Raw genomic sequence first — 13,693 nt, forward strand, 5'->3', positions numbered from 1 at the left:
GGCTTTTGGCAGTGGTACTTTTGTGCAATGCTACTTTTTCCTACTATTTTTTTTTTTAAAAAAATATATTTATTGATTTTTCCAATAACATAACATCAAAGCAAAGACATATCCAAAAGAAAGAAAAAAGAATAGAAAATAAAAAAAGAAAAAGAAAAGTACAAAACCCCAAAAAAGGAAGACCCTCTTCCCCACCCCCAACACAAATATTCCCAAAAAACAAAAGCAAAAACACCCAAACACAACAAAGAAAAATTTCATTTTTCAAATTCCTTCTTTTTTGACTTGGTTCCTCAGCCTCCTCCCACCTCCCTCTTTGTATACCAATTTTGAATCCAGTCAGCAAATTCCTTCCAGCTTTCACTGCTTTTTCACTTATTTACTTTTACCCCTTTTAACCTTATTTCTTCCCCAACATCTCTGTTCAAATAAACTTCAAGACAAAATACAAAACTATCCACTCCCCTATTTCCTAATTAACAAAAAAGAAAAAATATAATAATAGAAAAAGAGAAATAACCTTAAATATTCTAATCTTAAACCCTATAATAATATACCCTTATATCTTAATGTCTTAAACTCTTTATCTTAATCCCCTGGAACCAAATAAAATCCTTCCATCATCCCCCAAAAGTACTTATTCAAGCCATGTTACATTAAATTTTACTTAAAAGTTTCCAATTTATCCCACCATCTCTTCCTCCCGGTTTCGGATACTGCCAGTCCTTTTTACAAATTTTAAAATCTTTCCAGTCTTTCCAGTCCACAAGTCAGTCAGCCAGGTTGTCTTATATCCGAGTCTTATATTCTATTATTCTATGATTCTATTATGTCAGGAGTGCTCTGATGGTGTTTCCTGCTTGGCAGGGGGTTGGACTCGATGACCCTTGTGGTCTCTTCCAACTCTATGATTCTATGATTCTATATGTCAGGCCTTTAAATCATCTTCTTGGCCTGTCTGCCGAGGCTTTTTCGAGCCTAAAATTAAGTCCCAAAGCACTTTCCCCTCAACGTCTCCTTTAACCTTCTTCAACCAGCTTGCCCAAACTCTGTAATTCCTCTTGTAAGTCAAGATATAGTCCAAAGCTTGCTCCACACTCTCTTTAAGGTTGCTAAATTCCCCTTCTCCAAACTTTCTCATAGTGCCAACCTCCAAAATGTACCTTGTCAGACTTAAATCACTCAGTCCATATGTGACACTACTTTTCCAGATCTGTCCTTTAAACTCTTTGATCTCATAGTCCATTTTTTGACCATCAATTTGAGGCTCTATTTCTGTAACTTCCACAGATGGTTTCTCTTGCACAGACAGAGCCTGTTCTGTTTGTTCCATCTTCTTCTCTGGTGCCCATTCTTGCGAAATTATTTCCATTTCTTGAACCGGGTCTGATAATTTCTTTCCTTGTTGAGCCAAGATATATGCATTTTTCTTCAATTCAGAAACACCAAGTTCGAGAACAGTCAGTTTTTTTGAAAATTGTTCAAACAGAGCTGTTATTTTTTCTGCCATGTTCCCAGGCTAGTTCTTTCAATATTATCTTACTGTCAAGGTCAGTTACTTATCTTCAGTCTGCAGGCTTGCAGCCTGTGTAGGAATTTTCCATCAAAAAGTGTAACAATGTAACAATCCCATATGTCTTTCTGCAACAGTCCACAACAATCTGTTACAGTTTCCTTTAGTTGTTTTTTTATTCACCATTCAGTAACAGTTATGGTTCAGCTCCCTTTTTCCTTTCCAAAAAAGTCAAGAAATTCATTTCTCCTTTAATCCATCCCTTCTTGATAGTTATTTTCTAGTTGTAAGAACTCTCTATTTTTCTTTTCCTCCTTTTGGCAGCCCGTTCCCGGGCTCGAGACGGTAGAAAATAAAGTCAAATTTCACTGCTCTGCAGGGCTATAAACTGTCAGAACAATCTCCCCCTCTTCCCCTGCTTCCGAGGGGGGGGGGCTTAAAGGGCTTAGATGACAGATTTGACAGATTTGTTTCCTTAATACGACACTTTTCAAAGGCTCCAGCTCTATCTCTTTTGCCTTAATCTTTCTACAAAGTGGAAGGTGGGCTTCCTGTTTTAACCTTCCATCAGATGCCGAATTCCAATAATTTATAATCCAAATTCCGTTACTTACAAAGTTTATTTTTGTCCAAATGTCCACAGGAAAAGTTGGTGCTTCCTGACAACAGCTGTGCGGCTTCACCTCCCGAAAACAGCGATCGATTCGAAGTGCCGTGCCACTCACCCCACGTCGCTCCGGAGCCCCGAAACCGGGTCTCCCCGCGAGTAGGGGAGGCGCTACTGGCACAAGCCGAACCCCAAGCCCACGGTCTTCCTCCGACCGTGGTTTTTTGCGGGTCTCCACCTCGCCGTGGCGGTCAGACCCTTCTTTTCGGAGAGCGGTCTCCTCCGAGACGGAGGAAATCCGCCATTGCCCGGCGCGCCAACCCGGAAGTCCTACTTTTTCCTACTATAAAACCCACATCTGCCTTTCCACACCATAAATCAGTTTGCTTTTATTTTGATCTCAGGTGCCAAGAACTGTTACCATTCTCTGTGCTCAGCCTTAGTAACCTGTATAGAATGAACATGCAGCCTGATGTTTCACAGTTTAAGCTGAATCTCCCTTTTTGCAGTTTTCTGACTCCTATTTTGACCAAATAAGTCAAAATGCTCCACCCAAAGGCTAAGAAGGGTTGAACTATTGCTTTCTGCCTCTGTTATGATACAGACTACTCTTCATCAAGGGCAAGACAACCAGAACCACATTCACATTGATTATAACTTCAAGAATTGTGCTTGAGCTTGCTTTTCCTTCCTCTCATTCTTCCTTCCTTGCGTGTTATGCCTTTTTAGAAGTCATCTAAAGGCAGCCCTGATTAGGGAAGCTTTTTAATGTTTTTATATCTGTTGGGTGCTGCACAGAATGGCTGGGGCAACCTAGTAAGATGGGCAGGGTACAAATAATAAAATGATGGTGTAGAAGAAGAACCCGAAAAGGGGGGGGGGCATCCTCAGAACTGATTTTTCCTAAGTTACTCTGAGAGCCTTTTTGGTTAAAGGTTTTTTTTCCCCCATTCATTTATTATTATTTGCCCCAAAGCCTATGCAGTTGTTTAAATTTTTATTGAGTATCCCATCATTTTAATTACTGTTTTCTACAGCTTTACATTGGTTTGTACATTTACAGGTTTTTGCATTGCTGTACCCCCTGTTTTATGAGAGGGCAGTATATAAATTACTTTCAGAAAGACATCTGGTGCCAGACTCCTAGAGTTCCTGGCTTGATCCCCATGGTGCATGACACCTTGTAAGCAAATGGTTAAGTGTGTACCAAATGGACAGAAACTTCATTGTGGTCCCGCACTAGTACACTGATAAAGCAATGGAAGGTTGTTCAGTTACATTAAGCACGAGTATAAGACAAATGGATGCTCTCCTCTCCCCCATTACTCAGAGTAAACTTGGATGCTCGTCAAAGCAAACATCCCTGTACAATGTCAAATCAATGATAAATCTAGAGAGGACTTTTTAGTTTATGGTGCCGGTAGTAAGCAACATGAGCCTGTTTTGTAAGTATTACAATTAGGTTGCTCTTAATGAAGAATTATCACCCCCTTCTTTTTTCAGTCAGAAGAAATAGTCTTGGTGGTGATGTTCTCTTTGTTGGGAAACAGCATCAACTTCATGACTTCATTCTCGAACAGTACAAGTCTGGTGAAAAAGAGGTGCGTCAAATTTGTTCTAATGGATATTACATTTAATTCATTCTTGTCTGGCTCATCTGATCAGGATTTTATTATTCCCCAATAGGCAGTAGGCCTTCCCCCTGAACTGTGTCATGGTATTCAAGGAAAATTAGCCAGGAATGACAACCCAGTTCTTCCTGATGAGTAAGTATAACTTACAGCAGGGTTTATTTGCTGATTAAGAATCCCTCCTTGTTCAATGTTCTTCAGACAAAATAAAATTAGTTTGCAGTTTATTTGCCTCCTTCACAATTAAGATCAAAAGCTGCTTAATGCATGCCACTAGTTTTCAGTTATTGAATAGACACACATAGATGGGTCATGCCCCAATTGAAGATGGTTTGCTAAAGTTTTAAAAAGAAGGCGGGAGATCTGGTAGAGGAAATTGGCTAGAGTGAAGAATAAGAGAATAAAAGGCTAACAGAAAGTAGGTCCCATGTTGGAAGGATGGGATTAAAGGTGAGTCTGAAAACACTGAGAAGTGTTATGGACACCAAAGGGATGGTTAACATGAGCTGGTGTAAGCATGGCAAAATTTAAAATGTTTTTGGTTTTGAAAATGGACAATCAATTTTGATTAAATTTTGCTATATTGTATTCTATTAGTGCAGTATTGATTATTCAACTTTCTGTACTGTTTGATGACATATTACATGTGGTCATTTTGAAATGTTAATATGCTGCCCTTCCCATTTCTTTACCATTTAGCTTGAATTAAAGCATATTGCCTTAGCTTCTTTTAGTCTTCCATTTCAAGCCTTGTTATTTGAGGTTTTTGTCTTAGAAATATTTAGCATGCAAAATACTTGTTCAACTCTCTTGTCAAGAATTTGATCCCTTCAGTCAGTTAAATGTCATTTGGCATTAAGTGACCATTGCCTGCTTACATCAGATACATTTTCCATTTTTCTCTACAGCCAAGAGTGTCAGGGAAGAGTTAGAAGTTTCCAGTTTCTCAGAGGGAGAAAGCATTCCCCAAGGGGGGAGGGAGAGCAGTGAATCTAATAGAAGGGAGCAAGAGGAACAACAGGGAGGGACTGGCTGTTCACAGGAAAGGCAAGGGTTCAGTTCTAGCTCAGATTCGGAGGAGAGGAGATACAGGCCAGCTCTAGCCAGGAGGGTAGGAAAAAGAGCGGGAAAGCGAAGGGAGAGGCGCCTTCGCCATTTTGAGGGTGGCTGGTCATGGAGAAGCAGAGCTCAGAAGGTATCTGAAATAAGTGACTCTGAGGAAGAATAGTTAAAGTTAAGAACCGTTTATAAGATTGTTTTGTTAATACGCAATAAAAAGTTTTATAAAGAACAAGAAGCATTTGTGTGGTGATCTGAAGAGGACAACGACCAGTCCTGACAGAATACCTTCTGCTCTGCGCCTCTTCACTATACGTAAAGAAGGAGAAGCCAAAATGGAGGGAGCTGTGGCGCCAGTTGGGCAAGGAGAAACCCCAGCGCTCCAGCTAACATTACAGGACTTATGGCAACAGAACATACAGTTGAAAAATCAAGTTGACGTACTATCGGCAGCATTGGGAGAACATAGAACCATGCTGCAAGCGACGTGTGGAGATAGAGTGAGTAAAACATTTACTGTACGTCCGCGTAGCTTCAAGGGAGAAAGCTCTGAATACATGGCTTTCAAGACAGAAATTTCTTACATAATTGAGATAAAGGATAAAGAATTTCAATCTGAGCGAGAGAAGGTTGCTTATGTGATTAATTTCTTGGAAGGGAGGGCTAAGGACTGTGTTATACCCCTAATATCTCGAAGGGATGCCGCCCTAGGAAATCTACAAATGTTTCTGCAGTATCTAGACACGATTTTCTTAGACCCTGCGCATGAAGTAACCACAGCAAGGCAGCTGTTGAGAATGAGACAAGGAAAAGACACTGTGGGAGTTTATTGGTCCAACTTTAGTTTGCTGGTGCAGAAATTAAAATGGGATCTGAATTCCCCAACAGTTGCAGCCCTTTTTAGGGAAGGACTGAATAATGAGATTTTAGACCAATTGGCCCAAATGCCAGAACCTAGTTCCTTGGACTCTCTGGTCCGAACGTGCCTGCAATTGAGCCTACGCGTGGAACGGAGGGCTAGTGAAAAGAAGGAACAATGGCAACCACGGTGGCGGGAAAACAATATTATTGAAAGTACAGAGAGCAGAGCGGGCAATATGCCAGGACGAGAGCGGCCAGAGCCCATGGAATTAGGAGCAGCCAGACCCCTCCCAGTTACTACCTCTTTCATGGTAAGAGGAAATGCAGGGAGAGGAAGAGACATGAGGCGTTGCTTCGTCTGTGGAAAACCAGGGCATCTAGCACGACAATGTCGCAATCGTAAAGGATGGGAGTCTCTATCTGGAGCAGACATGGGAGAAGACAATTGTCCAAAGGAACTGCATCAGGGAAACGAATGTCCCCGGCTGGAAATGGGAGCTTGCAGCCGGGTGGAGAAGCAATAGAAGGCTCTCACGCAGAACCACCTATCCCAGGACTAACGGTGAAGGTGCAACTACAACTACCCAATGGACACAGGGTCCAGGTAGAGGCGCTGTTAAACTCAGGAGCGTCAGCAGATTTCATAGACCAGAAATTGGTACAGGAACACAAAATCGCTTTGTTACCTTTGAATTTCCCACTGCGAGTGAAAACAATTGACGGCAGACCGCTACTGTCAGGAGAAGTGACTTATGAAACTCCACCAATGAGAATGGATATGGGTCATCACTCAGAGACCAGGGCATTTCATGTGACCAAACTAGCTGGACACCCGATGGTGCTGGGCATGAGTTGGCTCAATCGTCACAATCCGGTGATTGCCTGGCATCAAAGGTCTTTGGTTTTTGGTTCAATCTATTGTATGACACATTGTTTGGGGCAAAAGGGAAAAATCTCAGTGGAAGTAATGGGAACAGAGGTAGAAGGGAAGTTGATGGGGAATGAAAGTGAGATTCCGTCACAATATATTGCTTATCGGGATGTTTTTTGTGAAAAAGAAGCGGATAAACTTCCACCACATAGGCCCTATGATTGCAAGATAGATCTAGTCCTTGGGGCACAGTTGCCACCAAGCAAGATATATGCCATGTCGGAAGTAGAATCTGCAGCATTGAGGGAGTTCCTGCAAAAGAATTTGCAGAGAGGTTTTATTAGAGAGTCCACAGCCTCGGGGGGTGCTCCCGTCTTTTTTGTCAAAAAGAAAGGGGAGGAAGGGGCACCGAGATTAGTATGTGACTTCAGAATCCTTAACAGCCAAATGAAGCCTCGCGTGTGCCCACTGCCACGTATAGATGACCTCTTAGAGAGAGTAAGGTCAGCCAAAGTCTTTACCAAGCTTGATCTACGAGGAGCATATAATCTGATAAGGGTCAGAGAAGGGGATGAGTGGAAAACCAGTTTTTGTACTAAGTATGGTGCATTTGAATTCTTGGTAATGCCTTTTGGCTTGCAAAATGGATCAGGGGTATTCCAAACCTTCATCAACCACGTCTTAGCAGGTATACTGGATCAGTTCTGTGTCTCTTATTTAGATGACCTCTTAATATATAGTGAAAGCATGGAGGAACACGTAAAACATGTCACACAGGTGTTAGAAAGATTGAGGACCAACAGGTTATATGTGAAGTTAGAGAAGTGTAAGTTCCATACACAAAAGGTGGAGTTCCTGGGATATTGCATTTCCCACAAAGGGGTGCACATGGACCCCAGTAAAGTTCAGGCAGTGGTGGAATGGGAGGCACCTAAGACTAAGAAAGATCTACAGAGGTTTTTAGGATTTGCTAATTTCTATCGTAAATTCATAGGTAATTACTCCAAAATCACAACGCCACTGACTGATTGTCTAAGAGGCAAGGGGCCATTCAGATGGTCTGAGGAAGCACAGAAGGCCTTTGATAAACTAAAGGCGGTGTTTGCTTCAGAAAAATATCTTATGCACCTAGATCCTAGTAAACGTATGAAGGTAGAAACTGATGCCTCTGATAGGGCTATTGGGGCCATTCTGCTGCAACAGGACAAGGAAGGGGACTGGAGACCCTGTGCCTTCTACTCTAGAAAATTAAATCAATCAGAACAAAACTACACCATATTTGATAAAGAACTTTTAGCTGTGCATGCTGCCTTTAAAGTGTGGAGACATTTTTTGGAAGGGGCGTCACATCAGGTGGTGGTACAAACAGATCATAAGAATTTAGAGTATTGGAGAACTGCTAGACAGCTAAACCAAAGGCAAATTAGGTGGGCGGAGTTTTTTGCTGGGTTTAATTTTAGGATTGAGTATATACCTGGGCATCAAAACGTTCGTGCAGATGCGCTATCGCGCAAACCTGAGTATATGGAAGGGGAAGCACCTCCCAAGTTGCGAGAAATACTGAGATCGGATCAGTGGGGGTGTGCAGCCGTAGTAGTGGACGGCAGGGAATTCCAGCGATTGACAGTAACAGATGAGTTTGCACAAAAGAAAATGGAGGAACTGAGAAAAGGTAGAGGGGAAGAGGAAGGTTTCAAAGAAAAAGATGGATTGTTGTACAGGAGAGGGGTGCTGTATGTACCTGCAGGTGAATTAAGAGGTAAAGTGTTGAGGCAACATCATGATAACCCAACTGCAGGACATTTTGGTAGAGAAAAGACCCTGTATCAGATCACACGACAGTTCTGGTGGCCAAAGTTGAGGGAGGAGGTAACGCAATATGTAAGAGGTTGTGAAGTATGTCAACGAGCCAAGGCACCCAGAGCAGCTCCCGCAGGGTTGTTGCAACCTATGCCCACGCCGGGAAGGCCTTGGGATGTGGTGTCTATGGATTTTATAACGGATCTACCGTCATCCCATAGGCAAACAGTGATCTTTGTGGTGGTTGACATGCTAACCAAGATGGCACATTTCATACCATGTACCAAAATTCCGACCGCACAGGAAACTGCAAAGATGTTTTTAGATAATATTTTTAGGTTGCATGGTTTGCCATCACAAATCATTTCAGATAGAGGGGCCCAATTTACATCACAATTTTGGAAGAGGTTAATGCAGTTACTAGATGTGGAGCTAAGCCTCACGTCGGCGAGACACCCGCAAACCAATGGGGAAGCTGAAAGAACGAATGCAACACTACAACAATATCTGAGGTGTTATGCTGGTTATCAGCAGAGCGGGTGGTTAGAGAAGTTGAGTCTAGCAGAGTTTGCGTATAATAATGCAATGCATGTGTCTACGGGCAGAGCCCCATTTGTGGCAAACTATGGCTTGCACCCAAGGGCATTCCCAGGTCAAGAGGAGCAGTTAGCAGTACCAGCAGCAGAACAAATGATAGAGGAGTTGAGGTGCATTCATGAGATATTGAAAGAGGATTTGGAAGAAGCTAAAGAGGCTTACAAGAGAGCTGCAGACAGGCACCGGCGAGTTGGGGAAGAAATCCAAGTAGGGAGCTGGGTATGGCTGTCTACCAAGGGACTACCAATACGAGGGAGGTATAAAAAGCTAGAACCAAGGAGATTGGGACCTTTCCAAGTAAAGGCTCAAATTAACCCAGTCGCTTTCAAGCTTCATTTACCTGAAAATATGAGAATACACCCTGTATTTCATAGATCTTTATTGTCAGTGTTTGTACCAGCACATAAGTATCAAATTTCAAGGGAACCACCTCCTTTTCCCACCATGATGGGGGAAGAGGAGGCTGAAGTGGAAGAGATATTAGACTCAAGAATAAGTAGGAGGAAATTACAGTATTTGGTTGCATGGAAAGGGTTAGATGAGTCTGAGAACTCATGGGAATCAGCAGAAAAAATTAACGTTCCAGAATTGCAGAGAGAATTTCATAGAAAATATCCCCACAAGCCAAAACCCCATAACTGGCATCTTCAAGAAATTTTTGAAAAGACAGATAGCGAGGAAGAAGAGTTCAGAGGGTTCGGTCCTTCAGAAACAGAGGAGAGCGAGGAGGAGGAAGGGGGGCTTAGGGGAGGGGGTGATGTCAGGGAAGAGTTAGAAGTTTTCAGTTTATCAGAGGGAGAAAGCATTCCCCAAGGGGGGAGGGAGAGCAGTGAATCTAATAGAAGGGAGCAAGAGGAACAACAGGGAGGGACTGGCTGTTCACAGGAAAGGCAAGGGTTAAGTTCTAGCTCAGATTCGGAGGAGAGGAGATACAGGCCAGCTCTAGCCAGGAGGTTAGAAAAAAGAGCAGGAAAACGAAGGGAGAGGCGCCTTCGCCATTTTGAGGGTGACTGGTCATGGAGAAGCAGAGCTCAGAAGGTATCTGAAAGAAGTGACTCTGAGGAAGAATAGTTAAAGTTGAGAACCGTTTATAAGATTGTTTTGTTAATACGCAATAAAAAGTTTTATAAAGAACAAGAAGCATTTGTGTGGTGATCTGAAGAGGACAACGACCAGTCCTGACAAAGAGAGTTTTTCTTCTAAATGAATAGTTGTTCCATTTTTCCATATCCATTAGGACATTGCACTCTCCTGTGCCCATGCTGCGTGACCTGACACAGAATTCGGCAATAAGGTAAAATGTGTATGGATGAAGTTACCCAAATGACTTCCTCTAGGTCATGATGTGAAGTCCCCAATCGTTGAGGTGTTCACCAGTTCCTGGTTGGCTTCTCCTCTTGAGACTAATGGGATATATGAAAGGGAGAGGGAACCAAATTAATGAAGTTAGACATTTCCTCAATTCTCAGGCTCTTGCTTATGTGGGCTTGAAGGCAACTAAGCTACTAAACCTAGAAAAATACGAGCCCTTCCGTAGAATGATGGATCAAATATTTTTTATTCTAAACTGTATTCAGATTATGAATATAACTGCTGGTTTTCCTTTCCTTACTGCAGAGGGATCTACTGACTCCTCCCAGCTGTTATCTGAGCAATAGTGATGGCCTCTGTCTTAATTAACTCCTTTTTCTGAGTCATCCACATAGTGCATGAATAAATGCATCTGACTAGGGCTGAAAAAGAGAGAATTTTGCCTACACAAGTGTTGGGGGACCACATGATTGGCCTTATCAAATAGTGACCAGCCTTTCACAGACCACATTTGACAGGCCATTATGATGTCAGGTGGAATTGATCCTGCCCCCAAGATGTGCTGGTTGCACTTGGCACCAAATTTAAGCCTTCCTCAACCAGATGTTGTTGGACTCCAACTCTCATCAGCCCCAGTCAGTATGACTAGTGGTCAGGGATGATGAGAATTTTGATCCAAAGCATCATGAAGGGTGGGAACCAGGTTGGGGGAGCCTGGCTTAGAGTGTACACATAATTGCTCCTGTACAGCCCCAGTTTACAATTGGCACTGAATGCAAGTCATATAGCGGATGGGCAGAATCCGAGCTCTCAAGAGGAACCCATCCTGCCTTAAAGCAGTGGATCTTGTATTCGGTGCCAGGTGTAAATGACTGAATGCAACTCTGGGTTGCAAAGGAACAATTCAGAGCGCCCTGTAAGTGGCTTTTCCTGTCCTGCCCATGACACCCTGTGATATTAGGTGAGTGACAAGTGGCTGTGGCCATTTCAAAACGGATCAAATCAAGAGGCCTGGTGAGCTCTTTTTTCATCTTTGGGCCTGGGTTGCTCTCTACTGATCCTTGCTGTATTCTGAAGAGAGCAAATAAGTTACCAACTTTGATGTCACATAACAGGCAATGTGTTAATTCTTCATAATTGTTTCAAATATTTTCATTCTTAGTATCAACTTTAAAGACCCACAATTCCAAGAAGACTTTATTTTTAAGGCAGAGGTGTTATCTGGAGCAAAGTAAGTAACCCTTCTGTTTACCCTTACCCGTTCTTCTGAACCACTTGCAGCGCTGTAGAATGGGTGAGATTGATTTTGTGGGTGGTCCTATGTCTTGTTTCAGAGAGTTGAACTTGATGGCCTTCAGGCCTTCCAACTCTGTGTCTCTAGTGCCTATTAGATTAAACTTCCTTGTCTTCTTATTTAGAAAGCCTCCACCAGTTCTGAAGCCAGGTGACTGGGAGAAAACTAACAATGATGGCAGACCTTGGAGGCCACAGCTTGGCTTTAACCGCGACAGGAGGCAGGTTCACTTGGACCAGTCATCATTCAGAACTTTGGGGTAGGCAACTGATTTAACTACTGTTCATCTAATGTTCTTTGTTCATATAGATTCATGCACTCAATTTTAAGTGAGGAAGACATGGAACTGGAACTGAAACCACTCAATAAACCGTCCCTGGTTTTGGCACAGAAACTGATTTGGTTGTTCTGCATGATGACATCTGTCAGAAGAGAGTAAGGGAAAATGTGTCCCTGTTAATTCTCCTCAACCTCTCAACAGCTTTCAATACCATCAACCATGGTATTCTTCTGGAGTGGCTGTCTGAGTTAAGGGTGGGTGGCACCACTTTGCGGTGGTTCCGATCCTACTTGGATGGTAGTTTCCAGAGGGTGATTCTCTGGCCCCGTGGAGCCTTCAGTGTGGGGTTCCACAGGGTTCAATTTTATCCCCTATTAGTGCTGTGAGGTGAGAATATTCTCTGCTAGAAAATTCTCCGGAAAATATTCTCCACAAACTGTAAATTCTAATGTAAGAACCAGTTTTACAACCCACATTTTAAAAAATCTAGTAAATAATAAGTCAAGCTGTGATATTGCCAGTGTAAGTAATGAATAATGATTGTTTTTGATCTAGTTACATTACTGGGCATTGTGTCATTCACCATTGGCAGTTCTGAAATGTGAGCTACAGAAAACATTTTTGGGGTTTTTGTTTTTAAAATGCTATTCACTTAATTTGATGAACATTTGAATTCATATGCCTTTTTTCCTATTTTGGTGTGACCTTATTCTTAGCAGTTCTATACCCTTGGCCATACATTGTGATTTTTTTTTACAGAAAGTAGCTTTAATGCTTTATACACTTAAAGTACCTAGGCCTATACAGTTATATGAAACAGCATGTGAGGTGGCCTTGATTTAAACAGCTGACGTTTCTATATTTTTATTCAGTGCCAGTAACTAGTTTTCTGCAGTCCTCTGACTGTCAGTTCCCCTTTACCAAATCAAAGAATGTGAATTCACTGCATTGCCCCATTGAATAAAAGTATCTGTATGGTTTTTGGTTGCCATCTGAACAAGTTTACTCATGAATAAACATGTATATTAACTAATTATATCATTTTCAATGCATTAAAATGAATACTCTCCTATTTTAAATGAAAATTCTCTAATATTCTCATTAATCGAGAATATTCTCCAAATGATTATTCTTGAGAATTTAACATCTCTACCCACTATGCTATTTAACATTACCTGAAATTGCTGAGTGGGGTTTGGAATACGCTTTCAGCATTATGCTGATGACACACAGCTCTGCTTCTCCTTTACATCTGCAAGTGGGGCAGTGGATGTGCTGGACTGCTGCTGTCTTGCATCAGTTATGAACTGGCTGAGAGCCAACAGACTGAAGCTCAATGCAGATACGACTGAGGTCCTGTGAGTGGGCAGTTCCTCAGGCCAGATGGCTGGGAGGGGGCCTGCTCTTGATGGGGTTACCCTCCCCTGGATCCTTGGCTGCTGCTTGAGGCTCAGGTGGCATCTGGTGAAGTATGCCTTCCATCAGCTTTGGCTGGTGGCCCAGTTTCGCCCCTGTCTGGACAGGGATAGCCCAACTACGGTTGTCTGTACTCTGGGAACCTCTAGGTTAGATTACTGCAGAGGGCTGCCTCTGAAGACAGTTTTTGTCAACCAAGCTGCTCACCAGGGCAAGATGGTTTGTACATATTACACTGACCCTTGGGCTGTCTGCACTGGCTATCAATTAGTTTCCAGGCCCAATTCAAAGTGCTAGGTTTGTCCTATAAAGCCTTAAACGGCTCAGGACCACAGTACCTCAAGGACCACCTTTCTCCATATGAAGTAATTTAACATTATTCTGAAATCGTCATCTGAGGCCTTTCTTTGTGTGCCTCCTCCGTGAGAGGTCTGGAGGGTGGCAACAGGCCTT

At 42.5% G+C, this 13,693-nt stretch overlaps 1 protein-coding gene across 1 annotated transcript in view; it reads left to right on the forward strand.

Annotated features, from left to right (window-relative positions):
• XRN2 (5'-3' exoribonuclease 2) overlaps positions 1–13,693 on the forward strand; it is a 64,318-nt gene that overhangs the window by 36,644 nt on the left and 13,981 nt on the right. The window contains exons 22-26 of the mRNA XM_083448614.1: positions 3,624–3,721; positions 3,807–3,886; positions 10,177–10,233; positions 11,413–11,481; positions 11,669–11,803. Of these exons, the coding sequence (XP_083304740.1) occupies positions 3,624–3,721; positions 3,807–3,886; positions 10,177–10,233; positions 11,413–11,481; positions 11,669–11,803 (439 nt within the window). The remainder of the gene's footprint in view (positions 1–3,623; positions 3,722–3,806; positions 3,887–10,176; positions 10,234–11,412; positions 11,482–11,668; positions 11,804–13,693) is intronic.

This window comes from Podarcis tiliguerta, assembly GCF_965153285.1.
Source record: "Podarcis tiliguerta genome assembly, chromosome: 7".
Classification (NCBI taxonomy): Eukaryota; Metazoa; Chordata; class Lepidosauria; order Squamata; family Lacertidae; genus Podarcis; species Podarcis tiliguerta.